Source organism: Lipophrys pholis (assembly GCF_963383615.2).
Source record: "Lipophrys pholis genome assembly, chromosome: 13".
Classification (NCBI taxonomy): Eukaryota; Metazoa; Chordata; class Actinopteri; order Blenniiformes; family Blenniidae; genus Lipophrys; species Lipophrys pholis.
Window position 1 is genome coordinate 27,022,352 of NC_137632.1, and position 23,867 is coordinate 27,046,218.

The 23,867-nt window shown below is 44.0% G+C and overlaps 2 protein-coding genes across 2 annotated transcripts; one reads left to right on the forward strand and one right to left on the reverse strand.

Annotated features, from left to right (window-relative positions):
- LOC308118922 (glycerol kinase 3-like) lies at nucleotides 1-17,581 on the forward strand. Its single transcript, XM_080478636.1, has 19 exons — nucleotides 1-166; nucleotides 4,759-4,832; nucleotides 6,836-6,942; nucleotides 7,086-7,163; nucleotides 8,879-8,958; nucleotides 9,688-9,825; nucleotides 9,944-10,053; nucleotides 10,752-10,818; nucleotides 13,279-13,314; nucleotides 13,568-13,635; nucleotides 14,068-14,110; nucleotides 14,205-14,285; nucleotides 14,817-14,895; nucleotides 14,977-15,073; nucleotides 15,390-15,474; nucleotides 16,013-16,133; nucleotides 16,266-16,409; nucleotides 17,002-17,082; nucleotides 17,173-17,581. The coding sequence occupies exons 1-19, from the start codon at nucleotides 113-115 to the stop codon at nucleotides 17,193-17,195; spliced, it is 1,566 nt and encodes a 521-aa protein (XP_080334762.1). The 5' UTR covers nucleotides 1-112; the 3' UTR covers nucleotides 17,196-17,581.
- ddx18 (DEAD (Asp-Glu-Ala-Asp) box polypeptide 18) lies at nucleotides 17,289-23,752 on the reverse strand. Its single transcript, XM_080478635.1, has 13 exons — nucleotides 23,599-23,752; nucleotides 23,111-23,281; nucleotides 21,986-22,159; nucleotides 21,539-21,674; nucleotides 20,965-21,065; nucleotides 20,695-20,894; nucleotides 19,952-20,066; nucleotides 19,722-19,861; nucleotides 19,479-19,640; nucleotides 19,123-19,389; nucleotides 18,988-19,044; nucleotides 18,491-18,668; nucleotides 17,289-17,924 (listed from the first exon to the last, which is right to left on the reverse strand). The coding sequence occupies exons 1-13, from the start codon at nucleotides 23,720-23,722 to the stop codon at nucleotides 17,779-17,781; spliced, it is 1,971 nt and encodes a 656-aa protein (XP_080334761.1). The 5' UTR covers nucleotides 23,723-23,752; the 3' UTR covers nucleotides 17,289-17,778.
- Between the last annotated feature and the right edge of the window lie 115 nt (nucleotides 23,753-23,867).

The window sequence follows — 23,867 nt, forward strand, 5'->3', positions numbered from 1 at the left end:
GCGGTGTCCTCAGCCCGTCGGTCGCGTCAGTTCCCCGGCCGTCCTCCACGCTCCACTCCCCCGGTCCTCCTCCGGGACTTCACAGCGCCGTGTCTCCACCGTCTGTCCCGGGATGGACCCGCTGGTGGCCGCTATCGACCAGGGCACCAGCTCCACGCGGTTCTTGGTGAGTGTGCAGGCGGACCGGGAGGCTCTCCGCCCGGCGGCGTTCCTCCCCCCGGACTCCCGGTCTGTACCTCTAGTGAGACACTGGAAGTGAGAGAAACTGTCTTATGAGTGACAGGAACTCTGGAACCTTTAGGACCAAACCAGACATTTCTGTGGTTTTCTGCCAAATCAATTTTACCCTCGAAGATTCAGAATGAGGCTGAAGCTCCGGGAGTTTTGAAGCACGTGCGTGTATGACGTCTTAATGAAAGATGGTCAACATTACATTTCCAGCTGTTTGTACACCTGCTTTTACAGGGTTCATCTTTCATTTCCTGCATTTTCCACACAATTTGGACATTTTGGAATAGAATAGAATAGATATTCTTTATTAAGCCCAGAGGAAGCGTTGCTCCTCACAGAGTAAATAGAAATAAAGTTAAACCTCAAAACAAGACAGGATAGAAATGTAATAAGTCATTTTTAAATAATATACACAAAGAGACTAATAAAAGCGGCATCAATGATTAAATTAACCAAAACACAGCGAACACTATTTACAGAGTTATAGAGTCTTATGGCCACATGGTTATTCGACAATAATCATAAAATACATGTAGAAGAAATACAATCAGAATGTAATGATTATTTATTAGATTCCATTCATTAGGAACCGTAAACCTTCATGAAAAAGAAACTTTTGAGGGATTTGTTTTTCCTGTGGTGCTCTCAGCTGATCTGGAAGAAATGACGTGAGATATGTTCACACAAATCTTTCAAAATTAATACAACGTTGCAGACAAAATAAAGTGTAATCAGTGTTTCTTGGCACGTTACTCTATAATATGAAACTCTTATAATGTAAAAAAAATAGCAATGCTGATGACTAAATAACACAATGAAAGAAACTTTATACTAAAAGTATCGCAGTATATCAGAGAAATGTTCCACCTCATGGTGACGTGACAGTTTTTATAACACATATTACATTACATTATTATTATGAAAAACTTGGATTTATTACTGCGTCAAAGTTTTAATAGTTTCTTACCTGATTTGGTGAAAGTTAATATTACATCATAAATAAAAAATAAAATAAAAAATCCCTGTGCCAAGAGGCGGTTTGAGTTAAAGTCATAAAACATTATGTCATTAAAGTAATAAAACTAAACCATTATCACATTACGTCATGGAAATTGTGACAACTATAATAAATTGTATTGATAATATTTATCAAATCAGAACAAAGGAAGTTATAATGTAATGATATATTCTGGTCTGATGACAGTGTAATCTGTAATCTGTAACCTGTAATCTGTAATCTGTAATGTAAGAACACAAAGCAACCATCAGATCAAGGATTCATTCCTCTGAGAAACACGAGACATCAAATCTTAAAACAATAAGAGTTCCTATGTTTGATAAAATATATACATACACAAATATTTTCTTGTTTAAGATTTGATGTTGGGACAATCCGAAAGTAGAAAGTGTGAATATGAAGGTCGTTGTTTGTTTGCAGGATCTTTGATATCAGAGCGACGGATACTGATCGTATGTCCAGCAGGACGAGTTTGTCTGTTTGTTTTATTTATGTTCAAATACACACGAATACATCCCAGAGTACTTTAACAGAGAAAACACAACTTCTTCATGGGAGCAAGTAGAGGAGTCGGAAAGGAAAAACTGCCTTCTGACAGGAAGAAACCCGCAGAACCAGACCCATAGGAGGAGGAACCTGCAGAACCAGACCCAGAGGAGGAGGAACCCGCAGAACCAGAACCAGGGGAGGAGGAACCCGCAGAACCAGAACCTGAAGAGGAGGAACCTGCAGAACCAGACCCAGAGGAGGAGAAACCTGCAGAACCAGAACCAGACTCAGAGGAGGATAAACCTGCAGAACCAGACCCAGAGGAGGAGGAACCTGCAGAACCAGACTCAGGGGAGAATAATCCTGCAGAATCGGAGCCAGAGGAGGAGAAACCTGCAGAACCAGACCCAGAGAGGAGAAACCCGCAGAACCAGACTCAGAGGAGAATAAACCTGCAGAACCAGAGGACGAGGAACCTGTAGAACCAGACCCAGAGGAGGAGGAACCTGCAGAACCAGACCCAGAGGAGAATAAACCTGCAGAACTGGACTCAGAGGAGAATAAACCCGCAGAACCAGATTCAGCAGAGAAGAAACCTGCAGAACCAGACCCAGAGGAAGAAACTTTCTGAGTCTGACTTTCTGCAGAATCTGCACTGTAACTACAATCTGCACGGCTGATTCACAGTTCCAGGTCAACCGGAAGATCCGATCCTGGCACAGGAGCCACGGAGGCTTCTGGATGGTTTTTCATGAAAACAACAACAAAAACAAAAACCAGCCTGTTGTGTTTGGCGAACTGAACAGTGGAGTGACTGTTTGGCTGAAGCAAATATAGAAAAGTTTTCTCCTTTTAGTATTGGGAGCCCAAATCAAAATCAAAAACACTGAACTCAAACAATATTATTAAAATGTTATTTATATTAATGTTATTAAAATTCCCAAAAATATTAAAAAATGTAATTGATTATATTAATATTTCAAATCTAGATATATATTATTGAATATAAAAAAATATATAATTTGTATTAAAAAAAAGATTTATCATCTATATATTCATTTTTTTCTACTTTTATTAATTCTACAGTTTTTTACTGACAATTGTACTGATATTTTGTCTCTTCTTGCAATAATATTATAATAATAAATCTTAAACCTTTCAATCATTCTCAGTCTGATTACCTGCTCGTCCTTTGTTGTGGGTGAAAAACAGACGGATGGAAATCAGAATAACTCGATTTCAAGACTATGTTCAGCAGATCTCTCTTGTTCATTATGCAACACTCAGGTCGAGCAGAGATCTGGTTCTGACCAGAAGTTAAACTTTAACCTGAAAGTCATCTTTACATTTTGTCTGGTCCTGAGCGCAGCACATGTAGCCTCGCTGGATCCTGTAAACTTCAGACTTGCTCTTGTTATTCTGCGTCTATGAGTCCATGAACTGATCCCGAGTTCACATCAGGCTGCTCATATCTCCTAACTTTCTCCGGCTGTGCCCACAGAAGACACAAGGTCAGCGTTTTGGACCTTTGTACCACTTTTCTACTTCCCCTGTGACCTCGACTCGTTCAGTCTAAACATTAACGCGAACCGGTTACGAAGTCTCAGACACAACATTCATTCAGAAACAGGAGTCTCCCGTTGCATCGGCACAGTGAGGAAATAGATGATCAGAATCTACTACAGCCTCTTTGATTTCATAAATATGATCACAGCCATAGTTTTCAGAGGTGTAGAGAAGGAATCTAGAACTGGAATCTTCAAGAAAATGATTCAACCCAACGTATCTGCATCAGCTTGTCTTTCAGATTGGGGTAAAGGTGTAATTAAGTCTATAGAGGCTCGACATTGGAAGCTGGCCTGGACGGTTTCAGTGTGGGGAAGTGATCAGCTGAATGTAAAGTCCAGCAGATTCAGTAGAATTGGTCTGTTTTCTTCCTCCGTCAGAAGCTGGGCCTCTTAGGATGTTAAACTGTGACTTCGTCTTCCGTCGGACAGGTCCTGAAGTCGGTCCTGCACTGGGTTCATCCTCTCACCTCATTAGAACAAACTTCGGTCCCTCTGTACTTTATGACCAGTGCACTACCTCATGCTACCTCATGCTACCTCATGCTACCTCATTTCATTTCCCCGTTTACACTACAACGGTGCTCGGAGCCAATGAAAACGTAGCTTTTTGAAAACGGCTCCCAAGGGAGAATTTTTTTTTAATGATGTCCATCTCCATGGAAACGGGGACAAACGCTCAGTTTCAGCAAAAATGCCACTTTCCTGGAAAGCAACTACTGTGCATGTGCCACCACAGCCGTGGTAAATACGTTTTCTGCACATGCTCAGTTAAGAACAATGTTGTGTGATGACTCCCCGTCCATGTTCTCCTTGGAATTGGTAGTTTTATTTTGACAGTCACCGTAATAACAATCCAACTTGATTGTCTGTCCACTAGAATGTTTAAGTTTGATACCAAATACAGTTCATGTTGCTCTTGATGGCAACGTCGTAATCCTTAAAGTGACTTTGGTGTGATCGATTTAGGCAACTGCGCATTAGAAATTAGTGGACAGGCATGGTGATGGTCTTGGTTTGGTGTGTTTGGATTATTCTCTGCGCAGAAGTGCTAAACTTTATGGGAAGTATATTTTAAAGAGTTTTTTTTTTCCTGGTACAGTAAATTTAAACATCAATCTCCTTATTTTTCTTTTGGTTAAGGAGCAAGTGCATCATGGTGAAGTTCATTTCGGTTGAAAATGATGCCATTTCTAAGCCTCTCAGAGGAAACTTCAGCCCCACAGTACTGCTTCAGTACTAATGCTGTGTCACTGGTCTGAGGGCTCAGGTTTCAGAGTTGTGTTCTCTCGTTTTACTAAAACTGCCGTATCAGAAGTGTTTCATGTAAAACCTCAAGGCAGCATTTGTTTCTTCTCCTGGACCAGACAGGCTGTATGTATCTTGTTACCTGCTCCTTCTGAACTCTGCATTAGACCATCAGATGCAGTAAAGTCGGTCACTTTCTCTCCACAGGTGTTCAATGCAAAAACCGCTGAACTCATCTGTCACCATCAAGTACAGATCGACCAGAAGCTCCCCAGAGAAGGGTGAGTGACATTACAACGTAACGACACTACAACGTAACGACACTACAACGTAACGACACTACAACGTAACGACATTACAACGTAACAACACTACAACGTCACAACATTACAATGTAACAACACTACAACGTAACAACGTAACAACATTACAACATAACAACACTACAACGTAACGACACTACAATGTAACAACATTACAATGTAACAACATTACAACGTAACGACACTACAACGTAACGACACTACAACGTAACAACATTACAACGTAACAACGTAACAACATTACAACGTAACGACACTACAACGTAACGACACTACAATGTAACAACATTACAATGTAACAACATTACAACGTAACGACACTACAACGTAACAACATTACAACGTAACAACACTACAATGTAACAACATTACAACGTAACAACACTACAACGTAACAACATTACAACGTAACAACATTACAACGTAACGACACTACAACGTAACAACATTACAACGTAACAACATTACAACGTAACGACACTACAATGTAACAACATTACAACGTAACGACACTACAACGTAACAACATTACAACGTAACGACACTACAACGTAACGACACTACAACGTAACAACATTACAATGTAACAACATTACAACAGAACAACACTACAACGTAACAACATTACAACGTAACAACATTACAACGTAACGACACTACAACGTAACGACACTACAACGTAACGACACTACAATGTAACGACACTACAACGTAACAACATTACAACGTAACAACACTACAATGTAACAACATTACAACGTAACAACACTACAACGTAACAACATTACAACGTAACAACACTACAACGTAACAACATTACAACGTAACAACACTACAACGTAACAACACTACAACGTAACGACACTACAGCATCACTACAGCGTCACTACACGACACCAACAAGTCTGGTCAGAGTTGACCTTTGAACCAGAAGCTGCTCGCAGACAGGACGCCAAAGCTTTTAATGACAACTGAATACTTTTGTGTTGCATTAATGCCATTTAAAGTTATATTTTTACCTGCATGAACTCGACCAGAACTAAACTTTTTTTTTTTTGATGATCCTGCATCTTTTCAACGTGCAACCTTTGAGCAGAAGGACACTCACTGAACTCTTCCTTCGTCCAAAAGAGCTGCTTTCGCCACTGTCCACATAATTACCCCTGTAACTTATCAAGTTTAAGGAATTTACATTCTTCTAGCTTATAGCAGTTTTTATCTGATTTGGTTGTTTTGCAATTTGAACAATTTTTACCTTCTTGAACTGTTTCTTCAACTGTCGCGCTTGTCTCCTGAAAAGATTTTCTTTTTGTGCAACAAAATGAAACAAGACAAAAGAACTGTGAATACATGGCGCCGATCCAGAGCGGCTCCAGAGGAACACATCATTTATTATTTACTGGCACACTAGTTATAATTTAACCACATTTTATTTGATGTTGGACACACCTACATGGGACTTACAGCCTCACACCACTGAAGTTACATCTGAGCATGTGGAGAACTACTAGTTACTACGGCCGTGTTGGGCACGCCAATAGCAGCATTTCCACCGTCTTTGTGGAGACGGAGCATTTCAAAAAAGTTGTCTTTTTACCCCCCTTTTCCACTGAGTCGAAGGTTCTAGAAAAGTTCCACCTTGGGATCCGTTAATGGAAACAGTGGTGTCTTCAGTGGCTCCGAGCACCGTGGTGGCGTAAACAGAACCTCAAAACGCAGCGAACGTTATTTTGCATTTTCACGTGAAAACGGGGCTGAAGTGTCGCTCATTAGTGTGGCTCGGTAGACTGTAGTTGGCCACTGGACCCAAAGACAAGTCTCCAGGTTAAAGTACAGACTGGGTGACGTCCAAAGTGTTTCTGGCTACAAAGGGACAAGGTGTCTGTAACAACATAGCAAGTGAAAAGTTCCTCAGCAGCTCAACACAACACTGTTGTCTTTTGCTTGTGTCTTTGATTCAGCTGGGTGGAGGAGGACCCCATAGAGATCCTTCAATCCGTCCATGAGTGCGTCGAGAGGACCTGCGACAAACTACGCCGGCTCAATGTCGACGTCTCCAACATAAAAGGTGGGACCCTGGCAGATGGTCCATCCATCCATCTTCTTTCCTGTTCAGTCCAGAAATCCCAGCTTCCTGCAGTGCTTCTTCTCGAGACGCTTCTAGAAAGCCAACGATATAATTAATCTTTCCATTGCTGTGTCGCTTCCCAGCGGTCGGGGTGACCAATCAGAGGGAAACAACCGTAGTTTGGGACAAAGAGACGGGCGAGCCGCTCTACAACGCCATCGGTGAGTGATCTGTCCCGACGTCAGAGCGCTTCCTCCTTCGTAAACCTGTTTCTGTGACTGACTCGCCACTAATCGGAAACGTCTCTCAGTGAGTAAGAAGATGTTGTAAGTCAGGAAGCCACCCAGCAACTTCACTTTGTTGCATCAGGCTGTAGTAACCTACATCAGGTCTGTGTCTGAGTACCCCCCCCCCCCCCCCCCCCCCCCCCCCCCCCAAGACTCTGAGTGCTAATACTGCCAGTGAGACAAGTAGTGTCAGAGTTCTTGATAGGCTGCTTCATCTGAAAGCTGCTCAGGATCTTTATTGGATTATACAGAGAGTGGTCGTGGGGGGGATGGGATGAGGAGGGGATGGAGGTCGGCTGACTGAAGGCTGAAGCACCATGTAATGAGCTGAAGCCACGATGAGTAGTAAACATGTAGTGATTAGTCCAGGAGTGCAAAACTCATTTTAGTGAGCGGGCTACAAGAGTTGGTTACAGGAAATACATGGCTCCTTATTTAGTCATATATTTGTACTGTTATCTCAAATAAAGTAGAACGAAGTGCTCTTCCAAAGTAAAGTTAATGACTTTATCACATAGATATACACAGGCAGAGCACGACAAAAACCAAACAAATTCAAATCAAAGAGACTATAGAGGCAAAAACTAACTTTAAATGTGTTAGAGCTCCAAAAGCTTCAGAAGATGTCTCACACCCTGAAAAGTTTACTTTTTATTCCAGGTGAAACATGTTTGAGAGAGGAACTCTGATTCCATCTTTCATCGATCGCATCAAGGATTCTCAGTATGTTTCAATATGTTCCTCTGACATGTTAAGAATATTTAAGTTCAAGATCGGCCTGCCGATTTCATCAGCCGGTTAAAGCCGTCAGAGAATAATCGGCCTAAAGTTGGCCGATTGACGCCGATGTTCACGCTTATTTTTCAGTAATAAAACTAGAGCTACACTCGGTAGAGCACAGATTTTCGCCAACGCCACATTTGTTTGTGGAACCGAGTTATCGACGCCACCGTGGTAGGTCATGTAGCGACACCACTTTGTGAAACACTGAGCAGCGAGCGTCTCCATGGCAACAGGAGCTGATCTCCTTCGATCTCCATGAGTTGCCTCTCTCATCCACTTTGTATGTGAATTTTAGTTTTTAAGTTTTTGGGGGTTTATTTGGAAAAGGTTAAACGTTGACATCCCAAAATCTAATCAATCAGGCAGCTCTGCTCTGGCACACGGTACTACGAGAGGAAGTACTTCCTCCTCTTCCCAAGATGGGCAGGTGTGGGCGGAGCCAGTCCAGCTCACACAGACACAGCAGATTCTGAATGCAGCTCCTATGATCCAATATTCAAATGGAGGAAAATCAAGGAGAAGCTGGATTTGGGGAAATAAACCTTAAATACAGCGTTTTTGGACCAACGGGACCATGTGAAAGTGTTGAAAAGCTGAATAATATGACTCCTTTAAGTTCAGAAAAGACATCAAGTAAATGTCTGATGCAGATATTTAATGAGATTATAAAAACTGATTCCTACTATCAGCTGGGAGCAACATACAATTTCAGCTTCTTATAGCTTTTATTTTCAGCTTTTGTGTGCCGGATGGAAGTGAACCGCGTGGTTTCATTAAGCTTCTTCTGCCCTGTGAAGCTTTGAATCTCCACTTTGAGGCTGTGCAGACTTTAGCTGACGTGGATCTTCTGTCTGTGCCGTGTTTAGTTTGGTTGGACCTTCGCACCCAATCCACCGTGGAGAGACTCATCAACAAAACCCCAGGCAGAAACAAGAACCACCTCAAGGTGAGACCCGTCCCCGTGTGTGTTTGTATTTTCTTAAACTTCATCGTCAGGATTTCATGTATCTGATTAGGATGCAGCTCTGGAGCCACACGTGGCTCTTTAGCGCAGCTGCACTGAAGCGTTCACGGTTATATATGAATAAACGTTTTTATTTGACTTACAAAGCAGACATTTTTGGAAAAATGTTACCATACCTGGTTAAAAGGGCCTAAAAAAGTAAAATAGTTAAAAATGCCAACACAAAAAGCTATTAAGACTACAACAGCAGAGATGACTACGCTCGCTAAAATGGCTCAAAACTGCTGAAATCACTAAAATCATGAAATTGAAAAGTCAATCAGACGAAAGAACAGAAATCGCTAGAAACATTTAAAAGTTGTCTAAGAGTCAACACAGCAAAACGAGTAAAATGGCTAAATTCAGTAAAACAGATAACGACACTAACACTAACCCTAAACAGTTAAAATACCTTAAATGGCTAAAACCAGGTCAAATCAACATATATGAATGATAAATTCTATAAAAAATGTATACAGCTAAAACAACTACGTCTACTTAAAAACAGCTAAAAAGTAGTGAAAATCACTGAGCTAAACTTCATACGTGCTGCACTAGAGACAGTTTTGGTTTGATATTCATTTTATTTTTCCGCTCTGTGAGCGATTATCTTCATTTCAATGCTCGCTCTGGTTTCGTAGCTCTAGCGTTGAACGTGTTGAACCTCCACAGAATAAGACGGGCCTTCCCATCAGTACGTACTTCAGCGCAGTGAAGCTGCGATGGCTGCTGGACAACGTGGACGAGGTGCGGCAGGCCGTGCGCGACGGGCGCGCTCTGTTCGGCACCGTGGACTCCTGGATCATCTGGGTAGGGCCCGACGCTGACGACGGCTCAGCACAGGGTGAGACGGCACTGACATCCAGTGTGTGTGTGTGTGTGTGTGTGTGTGTGTGTGTGTGTGTGTGTGTGTGTGTGTGTGTCCCAGTGTCTGACAGGGGGAAAAAACGGAGGCGTCCACTGCACAGACGTCTCCAACGCCAGCCGCACCATGCTCTTCAACATCCACACCATGGAGTGGGACTCAGAGCTCTGCAGGTACGCAGCCTCTCACTGGAAATGACCTCTGACCTCTGCAGTTCGTCTCAGCTGTTAATTAGCTCCTTCCCCTTTTGGTATTTGGTTAAGATGTTATTTTAAACTGATGTGAACGAATGATTACCGATAGTTAAAGCAATGAACCCGTTGAGTCAGACAGGCTAACATTAAAGGTAATGGTAACAAGGTAGTAATTATTTGATCGTATTTAAATTACTTCACCAGTTAGAAGTAGAATTCCAATAACTACTTGGAAAAGTAATTTTTCTGTTGGATCATTTTCTTGTCACTTTAACTTGCGTCCTGAGACCCCGTTTACACGACAACAATTCTGCATCAGTTCTGTGTTTCCGTTTCAGAAAGGTTTTGCGTTTTCACAGCAACGTTTTGAAAACGATGTAGTTGCGATGTTTGCCACTAGCGGATGCTGTTGGTTCTTTGTCGCGGCCCGGCATGCTAACTACACAATTTTCAGCGTTTCTGTCGTTTCCATGTGAACGGACATGGTTTTCAGAATTTTGACGTGTAAACGGGAAACTTTTCTGAAATGAAAATAAAGATGCGTTTTCACCTGAACTGTTGAGTTAACGGGGCCTCAGTCTCTCCATGTGGCTGTTTTTATATATATATTACATATTTAATAACCTCAGGACTGTTTGGTAACCGATCACAACAGATTTCCTTTGTGCCGTTTCCAGATACTTTGATATCCCGATGGAGATCCTCCCGGACGTCCGGAGCTCCTCGGAGATCTACGGCTGCATGGTGAGTCCAGACTGAGCGGTTTCCCAGTATAACACCCACCAGATAGTCCTCCCTCAGTCGACTCTGTCGCTCGGTTTACCAAGTTATCAAGTGAATATTCCCACCGTTTCTAAATGACTCCCGGAGACGTTCGCTGACCAGAGGTGCTCGTCGTCTGACTTCTGCCTCAGTGACTCTTGAACGGAGCCTCTCAGTGTCTTCATGGTGTCATTGAAGCAGAGATATTGACGACAGAGTGACTGGACCGTCCTCACCCAGACGTCTGTACGTTACAATGGTTCTGGAAGTTTGTGTTTGTGAGACAGAAAGAGAAAAGATGGACCCCTGTTGAATTATTGAGCCACATAATTGATATTTATACTAATAGCCTACTAGCCTAGTGGTATTAACATCTATTAAGTGGCTCAATAATCCAACAGGGGTCTTAAGTATTATATTTATATTATACATACTAGATATTTATGAAAAATAATCTTAATTTTTGAAAAGTTTTACTTTTCATTATTTCTTTTAGGTCTTCAATTTATACCAAAAAAACCTCCTTTAGAATATAATAAAAGGGATAAAGAAAGAATGTAAAAATAAATGAGTGTAGCTCAAACTATCGAACTATTGGGGTCTTATGATAAAAATTTTTGCTTTTGATTTTAATTGCAGCGTATTTCCTGGACCATAAATGTCACCTTTCTTATTTTTTGGCTAGTGACATATATTAACGTAAACTGGTAGGTACCATCTGAGACCACTAGATGTCAGTGTATGACAACAGAATGTCGCTACTCTAAATCCCCCAAGGCTAATCGTGGGCTAAACGCTAATAAAAGCACGGAAGGTTCTGGAGCAACAGCTGCGGGATGAAGATTATCAACCGTTACATGTGGACATGGAGAATAAATGTTTTTCTCTCTTAATGAAATAATGTTTGAAAGATGCGACTTATAACGTGGAAATTATGATAAAAATCTACTAAAAGCTCAGTTGAATTAGTTTTAATTGTCCTATGAACACAGTTTCTATTTTCAGTGGTCGTGCACTGCTTTCCGCCGCCGTCCCGTCGTGTTGTTGTCCGTCTTTGTTTTTCCACTCTCATATCTTATCTCTGCTCAGCGGCTCGGCCGTTTCTCTGGAAGCTCCTTTATGCAACCTGCACATTGGACTCTGGGTCAGAGGTCAACACCAGGGCAGCCGTGTTTGTTTTCAAGTGCGTGTGAGAGCTATGTTTTAGCGTTGGGAGGCTGCTGTTCTTCATGGTTTCCAACATCCTCCCAGTCAGACAGAGATCCAGACTGACCGACCAGCATGAAGCTGTTGTCTCACATTATAACCATAATAAAACCACTCTGCCATGTCTGCCATGACCGGGACATCCCTGGATTGATCGGGATAAAGACGCATCATAAATCGCGCTGTGGCACCATGCTGTGACGTCACTGTGACATTTAAGCCTCGTAAAAGTTAAAGATGATATTTATTACAATGATTTCAATGTCACCTTATTATAAAAACGGCTCATAAATAGGGTTAGGGTTATAAATAAGGGTTATATGAAAAAACCTTTGTCGCGCTTTGGGGTCTGTTCAACACGACAATGGTGCTCGGAGCCAATGAACATGCAACTTTTTGAAAATGGCTCCCAAGGTACAACTTTTTGAAAAACGCTCCAACTCCATCTCCACGGAAACGGGTTGAAACGCTCCATTTCCGGGGAGCAAAGATACAACCTTTCCGGAACACAATTACTGTGCACGTGCACCACGGCCGTAGGAAATAGTTCTTCTGCACATGCTCAGCAGACGGACAATAAGTAGTTGTATTTTGACCGTCACAGTAATAACAGTCCAACTTGGTCGTCTGTCCACTAGAATGATGACGTACTCCTATTGTATAGCGTTTGGTCTCTGCTGCGTGTGTGTGTGTGTGTGTGTGTGTGTGTGTGTGTGTGTGTGTGTGTGTGTGTGTGTGGTTTCATTACAAAAACGAACCTCAGCAGTCGCCTTCCCGTCATATCAGACCTCACACATGTATGTGCACTCGTCCCTGCAGCCTCAGGCCGTCTGGGTTTTGTTGGTTTTAAGTCGGCGTCGTTTTTGTGACGTGTCGAGTTGTGCTCATTGAATATTTTCCTGCTTTGATACTTTTCCTTTTTTAACTACAGTGACAGAAAATCCAGCAGGTTATATTGACTCGGGGCAGAATGCCCTTCAACCAGGGGCTGATTGAATCTATCCAGGAAAGATAAAAAGAAACAAAACATTAGAGTTTCTGTAACAATAACCTCAGGGAACGGCAGGATCCATCCGTGCTTCCTGAGGCACAGATAGATCCTGAGAGGAGTACGCTTCTTTATATCTATATTACACCCCTGAATGAGATCTACTGAACTGACTTCATGTGAGTGTGGACCTTTCACAAAGTTCCTGAAGCACACTTTTAACATGCGACTGTTTGCTTTGTGACCAGAAATGCGGCTCTCTGGCAGGAGTTCCTATCTCGGGGGTAAGTTTTCCTTCTCCACGTTGTGTAACCTTGTTGGAACGGTGACATCTGTCTCTCTGCTGTGGCGTGTGGTTCATGTTACTGTCCTGCAGACGGGCGCGACAATGTGTCACTACGTAGTAACAAACTGGCTCATAAATATAAAAAAAACCCGCTCCGAGTAACCTCCATCACCCGATGACTTGCTGCTATTGAAATGTTTGGTAACGATAACATGAAGACTGACTGAGCGCACCCTCCTTCCCTCCGTCAGTGTCTGGGAGACCAGTCGGCTGCTCTGGTTGGTCAAACATGCCTGCAGGAAGGTCAGGCCAAAAATACGTGAGTCTTCTTCCATTATCTTCCTGTAACTTTTTGACAAACATCTTTTATATAACTTTTGAATTGAAGTCAGAACCAGCTCACTATTGTGAGAGCAAAATACCGTATTTATTAGAGTATAACTCACTTTTTTTTTTGTAGTTTGGCCACTTATGCAGCTTATATATTTAAATATATTAGTACCTATTGTCTGTGACCACTAGGTGTCCCTGTGTGACAACAGAATGTTGCTTCAGTAGCACGGGAAACCCGAAGAGAAAACTCCCCACAGAATGATTTGAAGTAAAAGTGATGAAATGTGAATCAGCAAAGTTCAGAGTGTGAGAAACTTGTGAGGGACTGGAGGAAAACTGTAGTTCCATCCTGAACTGGTTTCTTTCACGGTAGAAAACCAGATGTCTCAAGAAGGACATGCACTTGTTTTGTTTTCAGGTACGGAACGGGCTGCTTCCTGCTCAGAAACACCGGCACTAAGGTAGAACATGATTTTGGCTGTTCGATGAGATTTAAAAAAAATAAAAAATGTTTTCCCTGCTCTTTTCTAACGTGTGTGTCTGTGACCGTGTCAGCCCGTGATGTCCGACCACGGCCTGGTCACCACCGTTGCCTACAAAATGGGAAAAGATGCGCCGGCCTGCTACGCCCTGGAGGTGTGCGCTCACGTCTGTCACACTCGTCTGCAAACAATGGTTCCAAAACACGTGTAAACGACGTCGTCTCTATACATCCAGAAGACGTCCTCAGAGGAGCCAGAATGAAAGAGCTTTTTTTCTGGGAACGACCATGTTAATTGACAGTACTGATAAAACATTTACTCATGTACATAGCGGTGTTGACGAGACTTGAAAAGTTCAATGCCTTGTGACCGAAGACTAAACTTCCCATCCTGTCTCCTCTTGCCTGTCATGATCGAACTCCCTAAATATTTTGATGACAAATCAATGATTATGCAGGCGGCTGGACTTAACCGACAGCTTGTGACCTTTCAACTGATTCTGAGTGTCTTAGGTGTCCATCGTTTTATTTTTAATGTGTCATTTGTCAACTAGTTCTGGCGTCAAATAGACGTCCAGATTACAACCTGGACGAACGCACATGTCTTGGGACATCTATGGACGTTGTTTGCTCAGTGGGCAGTAACGTCCTCCATGCGGATGAGTTATTTTTTCTCCTCCTCGCAGGGCTCGGTGGCCATCGCAGGCGCGATGGTCAAGTGGCTGAAGGACAACATGGGCATTGTGAAGTCCTCCTCGGAGTTAGGTACTTCTTTCCTCCATCGCTAGAACTCATGGAAAAGTGACCAAACGAGGCTGTGATTCATAGCCGCCGGTCTGCTTTCAGAGAGTCTGGCTGCCGCAGCAGGGACGTCGTACGGATGTTACTTTGTGCCTGCCTTCTCCGGCCTGTACGCCCCCTACTGGGAGCCCAGTGCGCGAGGGTAAGAAAGTTAACGCAGCCCACAGGAGGAGGGTTCCACTGGGCCTGAGATTACCAAAGGAGATATCAACCAAGCACTTCCTGATTAGTTATTAGTTATGTTATTTTCCTCTTCATGATGCATTTTTGACCGATTTATAGTCTGAGATATACGGTAGTTACTAACCTTATGCAGACTTTTACCGTATTTTCTAGAATATGAGCTGCACCTTTTTCAGTAGTTTGGCTGGTCATGTGACTTAAATGAGGAAGTAAGTTATATATGTTTATACGGATGGATGGTCAAATCTGCCTCCTCTCCTCTTTTTGTTTTCCAGCATCATCTGTGGACTCACACAGTTCACCAACAAGAGTCACCTCGCCTTCGCAGCTCTGGAGGCCGTTTGCTTTCAGACCAGAGAGGTGAGCAGCAATATTACCTAAAGACAAACTGAACCGCGGTGGATAAAACTCCCTGCACTGAGCTTTTAAAGATGGAATAAATGTGTGATTAATTGCACATAATTGACATGGATTGTGCTTTTTGTGGCGCGAGAAACTACACTGTTATAACGTCATAGATTTGTTTGTATTTATTGTAAAATAATATAATTGTTCACCTGCTGTTCTCCGTCCCGCTCATTTTTCAATCTGCAGTTTGTTTTATATTTATGTGTATTTGTTACGTTATATCGTGATATCTACTATTGTCAGATCTACTATTGACTCCAGCGTTCACATTTTCTCCATGTTTGTAACTTTCACCCGTTTTGCTCTTTTCAAATGGAACAAAACGAAAAGCCTTAAATGTATTTCGCCCAAACAGTATGTATGATTATTCCATGAAAAACTTGCTGATTGTATTGCGTTTTCCTGTCTTTGTTTATTCTGTTGATGCAGTTTAATTTCTAGACCAAATCCTGCATAAATTAAAGGGTGTGTGTGTGTGTGTGTGTCTCAGATCGTGGATGCCATGAACCAGGACAGCGGTGTTCCTCTGATGCAGCTGCAGGTGGACGGAGGAATGACGTCCAACAGATTATTGATGCAGCTGCAGGCTGACATCCTCTGCATGCCCGTGGGTACGACTCACACTACTACTACTACTACTCACTTATAAAAAATATATAAATTTGACTTCTATTCCAGGAAATACGGCAAATTAGCACCATTTGACCGCAGCTGTCGTGTTCTGGTTGCGGTGTCTTTCCCAGTGCGACCCCTCATGTCGGAGACCACCTCTCTGGGCGTGGCCATGGCAGCAGGGGCGGCAGAGGGGGTGGATGTGTGGAACCTGAACCCCAGCCAGGTCGTCCCGGTCGCATCTGAGAAGTTCCAACCCAAGATCAACCCAGAGGGTGAACAAACCGAGTTCCTCACTGGAACTCAAAAACAAACCCAACGTGACATGAAGCCAATTTACACCATTTTGATCAGAGGCCACATTCTGCCAGTAAAATAGTGCAATAATAACAACCTATAAATGTAAACGTTTTCTGTGTTGTGGTGCAGAGTATACGTGATGGAATTAGGGTAATTTTTAAGGTTAAAAAATAAAACCCATGAAGTAATAAGCAAATCAGTATTTAGTATTTCCTACTTTGGTTCTGTAGGTCCAATCCAACTCCAACGTGGGGCTTCTGGTGCTCAATCCTTTCGTAATAATCAACCAAATACGAATATCACAACATATTGTCCACCTAGTACTCCATGTCATGTATAATCACAGAAAATCAACACAAAATAGGTCCTCAGGAGGTTAAACAGTGTTTTCCTCTTTGGATACATTCAGGGTCAGTTAGATAAACTCTGTTCAGAAACCTTTTGGTCGACAGTCTATTGGACTTTTCTAATTTGTGTCAGATTTGTCACCTGGAGCTGCGAGATGAGACTGAATAGACGTCATAAAAACCGACCGTCTGGTCACAAACTGTGTGTCCCTCCTCACAGAGAGCGAGTTCCGTTACGCTCGCTGGAAGAAGGCCGTGCAGCGATCCATGAACTGGGAGACGTCCGAGCTCAACGGCACCGGTACCGGTAACCGTCGCCTCTGGAAACTCCTCCGGAGTGACTCGCAGGTCGTTAACGACTCTCTGTGTGCTTTGCCCTTTGACCCCGCAGATCACCCGGACGACTGCAGATAGGCCGCCGCCGCCGCCTTCAGGGATCAACCTTTCTACTCAAGTGCCAGTCTGAATGAATCCTGACGAGCCGAGGAGGTTTTTTTTTTTTTTTTTAACAAACATTGAACAGACTTGAAAATCTACGATCTCGAAGAGAAATAATTTTTAAGCGGAACAGAAATGACTGGAAAAATGTAAATCACTGTGATCGAATCCCGACAGCACTTTAGGATTAGCCAATGGATTTTAAAACCTTTAATTTGAAAAATCAAGTTTTTGAAGTTTTCACCGGGGAAAACGTATAAACGAGGCACACAATGAGACCTGCATCGTTCACCGTGTTCAGATGCTTTATTTGTGTTATCCTGTGAGCGTAAAAAGACAATAAAGTTGAACTTTAGCACGCCGTTTGGTTTAACGTCACTTCCTGAAGCGTACTTTAAATGTGCCGAGCGCCGACGAGCAAAGAGAGGATTCAGAGAACTAGAAGGACTCGAGTTCCTCCAACATGAGACGGACAGCGCATCGAGTTCATGGGTATAAAACAGGAATCTATAGAAGAGGAGGAGGAGGAGTTGGGGGGGGGGGGGGGGGGGGGGGGGCTTCAGCGGGAGAACTGCCTCCGGTCGCCCGGCCCTTTGTTCACGTGCTTGAAGATTTTGGATTTGTGCACGTTCTTGGACTTCTGGTAGCCGAAGCCTCCGCCGCCGCCTCGCTTCTGCATCTTCCCGCCTTTGCCGCTGTGCACGTCTGCAGGGAGGAGAGTCAAGGAGGGAAACTTCCACATTCAGAACAACGATCCTGTAAACCTGGAACCACCTGGAACCACCTGGAACCACCTGGAACCACCTGGACCGGAGCAGCAGAGTCTCGTCCTCTACTTGCTCTGGTGGAATTGTTGGGTTTTCTATGTAAAAGCAGCCTGAAGTAACCACAACAAACTACAAGCCGGTAGAGCGCAGACCTTCGCCAACGCCACAGTTTTTTGCGGAACGAGGTAGGTCAGGTAGCTTCATCACTGTGAAACACTGAGCGTCTCCATGGCAACAGACGCTGATCTCCTCCATGAGGTGTCCCTCTCTTCCGCTTTGTATGCAACATTTTTTTCACGTCCCAAAATCTAATCGACTGGTCCTTGGACGATGTCAAATTATCCCCTTACGCAATTCTGGTGAGTAGTTGTTGTGAAAAGTTGGTAAAACACAAACAAACCAATAAATAAATACACGAAGATGAAAACATCACCTTCCCTCCAAACTTTTGTTGGCGAAGGTGATAGAACTGAGAACACGGAACGTGAGCACAGGGAAGGATACTGAGGTCCACGAAGGGAGGCACTTTGAACCCGAAGGAGAGCGCCACCATGGGGAGGTTGAGGGTGTTGACGCTGTAGATCTGCTTGAGCGAGTGCGAGTCGTACGCCCTCACGTAGGACTTGTAGGCCTCCTGCGCCGACTTGTGGAGGTAGTAGTTCTTCTCGATGAGCTTCTCCAGCTGAGGAGGGAGGGAGAGCGTTTAGACCGGGTTTCTCTTCAATCCTGTTTAGTCTTGGAATTTAAGTTTAGGAATTAATAAAAGTTTCTATTTCTATTTTGTATACAGAGACTTAAAGTTCATTTGCATGTGATAGGATTTAGTAGTGGCTTATTTTGAAATTGTATATATGAAAGATCAAATAATAAACAAAAGCAGTGGCTTAATATTTATATTAAAGTTCTACATTAAAACATCCTTATTAGTAGAAGGTAAAGTTTCATATTGGGGCCGGCTCATTCTTCAATACTGGAAACACAACAAAGACGAGCGAACCGACCTGAGACTGGATGTCCGAGATTTTAGCCCAGGAGAACTCAAACTCGCTCAGAGGAACCTGAGGAGAAACAAAGACGAGGTTAAAGTTGCGTCCAGAGGCGAGAGGCGGCGCGGAGGCGAGAGGAGGGAGGCGGACCTTGGCCTGCTTGAGGAAGCGCAGGAAGCCGAGCTCCTCGGGCCGCAGGATGAGGAGGGCGTGGCCCCGCCCGTCGATGCCCCGGGCGGTTCGGCCCACCCGGTGGATGTACTCCTTGGGGTCGTCCGTCGGGTCGTACTGGACGATCCAGTCCACCTCGGGGATGTCCAGACCTCGGGCCGCCACGTCGGTGCACAGCAGGATGCCCGAGTCCGCGTTGCAGAACTGGAAGAAGGTGGTGGTGCGTTTGGTCTGCTTCTGCTTGCCCTGCGGAGGGAAGAGCAAGCCGGCGGGGGGTCGTGACGTGTACAGAGGGACGGGTTGGGGGGCGGGTGTGGGTGGGGAGGGTCTCTTACGTGGATGGCCATGACGGGCAGGTCGATGTAGTTCAGCAGCTCGTAGTGGAACTTGACGGACATGCAGGAGGAGAAGAAGACCATCAGCTTCTTCTTGCGGTTCTTCTTGAGGAAGGTGAAGAGCAGCAGGAAGCGTTTCTCCGAAGGACAAACCACGTAGCCCTGAAACGGCACACAGTTCACTGTCAGACCAGACCAGACCGGACCGGACCACCCCCCACCGCTGGCCCCACCGCCCTCTACCTGCTCCAGGCCGTCCACTGTGGCGTTGTCCTTGTTGTCGTCCACGCCCACGTACAGCGGCTCCTTCTTCAGGGAGATGCGGGCCAAGTCCTCCACCTTCCGGGTCTGAGTGGCTGAGAACAGCATGGTCTGCCTCCTCTCTGTGGAGGGGAGGGGGGGGGGGGGGTCAGCCAAACATCATTCTCTCTCTCTCTCACACACACACACTGGTGTGCAGAACGTTGTCTTACTGGGCAGCAGCTTGATGATCTGCTTCAGCTCCTCCTCGAAGCCGACCTCCAGGATCCGGTCCGCCTCGTCGATGATGAGACACTGAAGGTTCTTGAACATGAAGCCCGGAGTGTTCTGAGGGAAAACATCCAGCCCAAACATTAACACCGCCTCCACTTCTCAGTAAAGCTCAATAGAAAGCTGTCCTCTCACTGTAAACAGTGTTAGTGTCTGTTTGTGCGCCCTCTAGTGGTCTCAACGTGTAAAACTACTTAATTGTGACTGATGAAACACCAGACTATAAATATATTATGTTTATCAATTCATTTAATGATTTGATTCAAAACAATTTGAATTAAATCAGTTTTCAGGAAATCTGATAATTTTATAATCAATAAGTTCAACTAAACATAAAACCTGGGCGATCGCTCAGTCAACACGAGCTGTGAAACTGATACCAGTACCGGGTCCGATATCGCACAAGGTACTCGATACAGTGGAGTACTGCGTGACATCATCCACCAGCAATGGAGAATATACTGAAATATTGTAACAGAGTAAAAGTATCTTTACTTTGCTGAAATTCTACTTAAGTAAAAATGTACTTGGGTAAAAGAAAAAACTTAATTTAAAGAGACAGAAACGCTAAATTTAACACGCTGAAGGGGAAACGTACGTACGTGTGTGTGTGTGTGTGTGTGTGTGTGTGTGTGTGTGTGTGTGTGTGTGTGTGTGTGTGTGTGTGTGTGTGTGTGTGAGAGACCTGCAGGTGGTCCAGCAGGCGGCCCGGCGTGGCCACCAGGATGTTGACCCCGTTCGCCAGCTTCTGAGCCTCGGCTGAGCGGTTGCTGCCTCCCATGACGAGCCCGTACGTGTGAACGTGGTGCGTCATGAGCTCCTTCAGCACGCCGTACGTCTGCATGGCCAGCTCCCGCGTGGGGGAGAGGATCACCACGCCGGTACCTGCGGGGGTGGGAGGTTAGCCGGGGGGTCTCTGAGGGGGTGGATGGAGGTGTGGGGGGGAGGGGCTCACCATTCCGGGGCATGAACTTGAGTTTGTAGATGAGCTCGATGGAGGGGATGAGGAAGGCCAGCGTCTTGCCGCTGCCCGTCTTGGCGGCCGCCAGCACGTCCCTGCAGGGAAAACATCAGCTCACACACGGGGGAAACCACCGGATGTGTGTTTAAAACAAAATACTGCCGATGCAACGCGGAATCTTCGGCTGCGTTGACACGTCAAAATCACATGACCACAGGATCCATCAATTTTCCTGCTTCCCATTCATTGTCTATGTGAAACGCAGTGCGATGCCGGAGTGTGTGGCGGCACACAGCGAATCGGTTCCTGGGGCCGTGTGACGATAAAGACGCTCTGCTCTATCCTGTAATAAGTGTTGTGATCAAAGGAAATCCTTTTTTCAGATGCGGGGTGTTTCCATCTTGGAAACCAAAAAAAAGAACTCCAGGTGATGAGGTCTGTTAGGTCTTTTACCTAGTGGGCCGCGCCGAGGTTTTAATGGGCAGAGACCAACGGTGTGCGGAGATCATCGCGGCTCCCTGCTAACAACGTGCTAACGCTAACACTAAGAGGGGCGTGTGAGACTCACCGTCCCTCCAGCAGGGGGCGGATGCTCTTGTGCTGGATCTCGGTCATGTGTTCGAAGCCCATCTCCTTCACTCCTTTCAGCGTGTTCTCGCTCACCAGCTCCGACAGCGAGGAGAAGGACGTGTCCTCGAACGCCCCTGAAACAGCATCCGGGAAAAGGGGGGGGGGGGGTTATTGGAGCTTCACAAGGTTCTCACACACTCTCAACACAGTCCGATGCATGTTGTCGCAGAGAGAAAATCCCATCTGATTATCAGACATGTGAGACTTTCTGGCTACAAGACGATAAACCGCCAAAAAGATACTAAACTAAAACTCCCGAGTCAGCAGTAAAACTGTGAGTAAAACAGCGTAAAGAATGGAGACGATACAAAGAAAAAAGTTTGCGCAGGTTGTTTGATCAACCATCAGCATGTTGCAGGACGAAAATCTACTTTTCTTTCCGTACCCGTTAATCCAGACGGTAACTCGGGTTGATCTTCATCCTCGTCATCACCACTCTCCTCTCCCCCGCGAGCTCCACCTTCCTCTGGTTTGTCATCATCAGCTCCTGCTGCCTCCTCATCGTTCTCCTCCGCCTCTTCTTCATCGGCTTCTTTCACAACTTTACTCTTTTTGTCGACTGAAAGTAAAAGAAACGTATTTCTTCAATTTAAACAAAAATACCAAATACTCCACAAATGTAATTTACTAACATTTTAACTACAATATTTTAAAGAAAATCAAATTTCTGTGTCAAAATTTACAACATTTAAAAAGTATAAAGCCACAAACCGAATAAATTATGATTGGTGAAAATTAATTGTGTGAATGGGAGTCAAATATAATTCTTTACATATCAGGGGAAAGTTGTTTGTCTACTATTTTTTAAGCCAGTTCAACGTTTAACTAGTTAACGTTAATACAAGTTAAAAAAATTAAGCATTCTCACTGTACTTGTGTAATATAAGGTTAAAGACTAATAGATTCTGTTGATTTCTATTTAATAATTTTAATTGCAGCTGCAAAAATAAAACAAATAATCACAAGAGAAAGGTTTTAAACAATTCTAACAGCCCTTTTTCTTTTAAAGTAACATCTGGGGTCTAATTGAGATAATTACAAATTTAAATTAAAGATAAACATCTAACATTTTTGACTTTATAAATGGATTTTATAAGTGACTTCAGGTCGTATTGAATTTGCATCTGACATACAAAGTGTTTAGCAATTGTAATGGGATTGTTTATATTCATATTCTAAGGTACCATGCTTTTACACTGACGGAGTGATGCATTATTTGTCAGAACAACCTCAAATAAACCACCCTCTTCATTTTTTAAAGTTTTGTGGAAAAATATTCCACATTTTAAAATGAACTCGTTTGGCTTCAGTGGGATGTTATCAAATAATTATGGCTTCCTGGCATTAACCCTTTAGAAGCCACGTTATAGTGAAAACACAAATAGGTTCTAAACTATTAAACTTATTAGATCTACAAACTGGTGTATGTCGGTGATTCAGTATGTGAACAGCAGCATTGGTTTCTCGATCTTCATATTAATCTGGCAGAAATGATTACTTTGAAAGTTACCTGGAGTTTCAGCAGCTTCTATCAGCTTCCTCTTCTTTTTCTTCTTCTTTCCAGGAGTTTCTGTCTCCTTGGAATCCTCTGCTGGTCCCGTGGCTCCTTCCTTCTCAGGATGGACGTTTGTATTGGAGGATGAGGGGTTTGTTTTCTCCTCGAGTCCGTTAGAAAAACTCACTGCAACACAGCAGTGAGAAAAATGACTTTAAAAAGAGTTTTAAGTTCAGTCTGCAAACATCAGCGTCACCTACACACGTCGCGCTATGCTGACATGCTAACCACTGTGGAAAACGGTTAAAATCAATCCTGATCGTAAAATATAAACTCAATGTGCTCCAAGTAGACACGTGTCACTTTAACTTTAGATGTTGAATATGATCAAAAAGGATTTTCTAAACATCCTTAGCTGTCGGATGCTAACGCTGCTAGCCGGGTGATGTCGTGTCAGTCTCAAGATTAAAACCACTTCGGAACAGTTCCGCCGCTACACTCACCCTCCTCCTCTTCATCCTCTCCTCTCTGGACATTCTTCTGCGTCCTCTGGGCTTTGCGCTCTTTGTTCTTCTCGTTTCTTTTCTGGATTTTCTTCCTTAGCAGCTTCATCTGCAGGTCCGCCATGTTTACTGCTCGCGAACATGTGGGTACGACGTCGGTGCTCAGGACCCGGAGAGGTGGCAGCAAGGACTGCCTGAGTCAAAGCCGCACGGACGTTGTGGTGGCAGAATATAATGCCTTAGAGAAAAGATTAGATAGTTAGTCTGTG

Excerpts from the sequence above, each read along its gene's own strand:
- LOC308118922 (XM_080478636.1), top strand. The coding sequence starts at position 113 with ATGGACCCGCTGGTGGCCGCTATCGACCAGGGCACCAGCTCCACGCGG. Across the intron at positions 4,833-6,835 it reads CAGAAGCTCCCCAGAGAAGG|CTGGGTGGAGGAGGACCCCA; the intron begins GTGAGTGACATT and ends TCTTTGATTCAG. Across the intron at positions 7,164-8,878 it reads GCCGCTCTACAACGCCATCG|TTTGGTTGGACCTTCGCACC; the intron begins GTGAGTGATCTG and ends TGCCGTGTTTAG.
- ddx18 (XM_080478635.1), bottom strand. The coding sequence starts at position 23,722 with ATGGCGGACCTGCAGATGAAGCTGCTAAGGAAGAAAATCCAGAAAAGA. Across the intron at positions 19,641-19,721 it reads CAGTGGACGGCCTGGAGCAG|GGCTACGTGGTTTGTCCTTC; the intron begins GTAGAGGGCGGT and ends GTGCCGTTTCAG. Across the intron at positions 17,925-18,490 it reads GCCTCCCTTCGTGGACCTCA|ACGTGCACAGCGGCAAAGGC; the intron begins GTATCCTTCCCT and ends TCCTCCCTGCAG.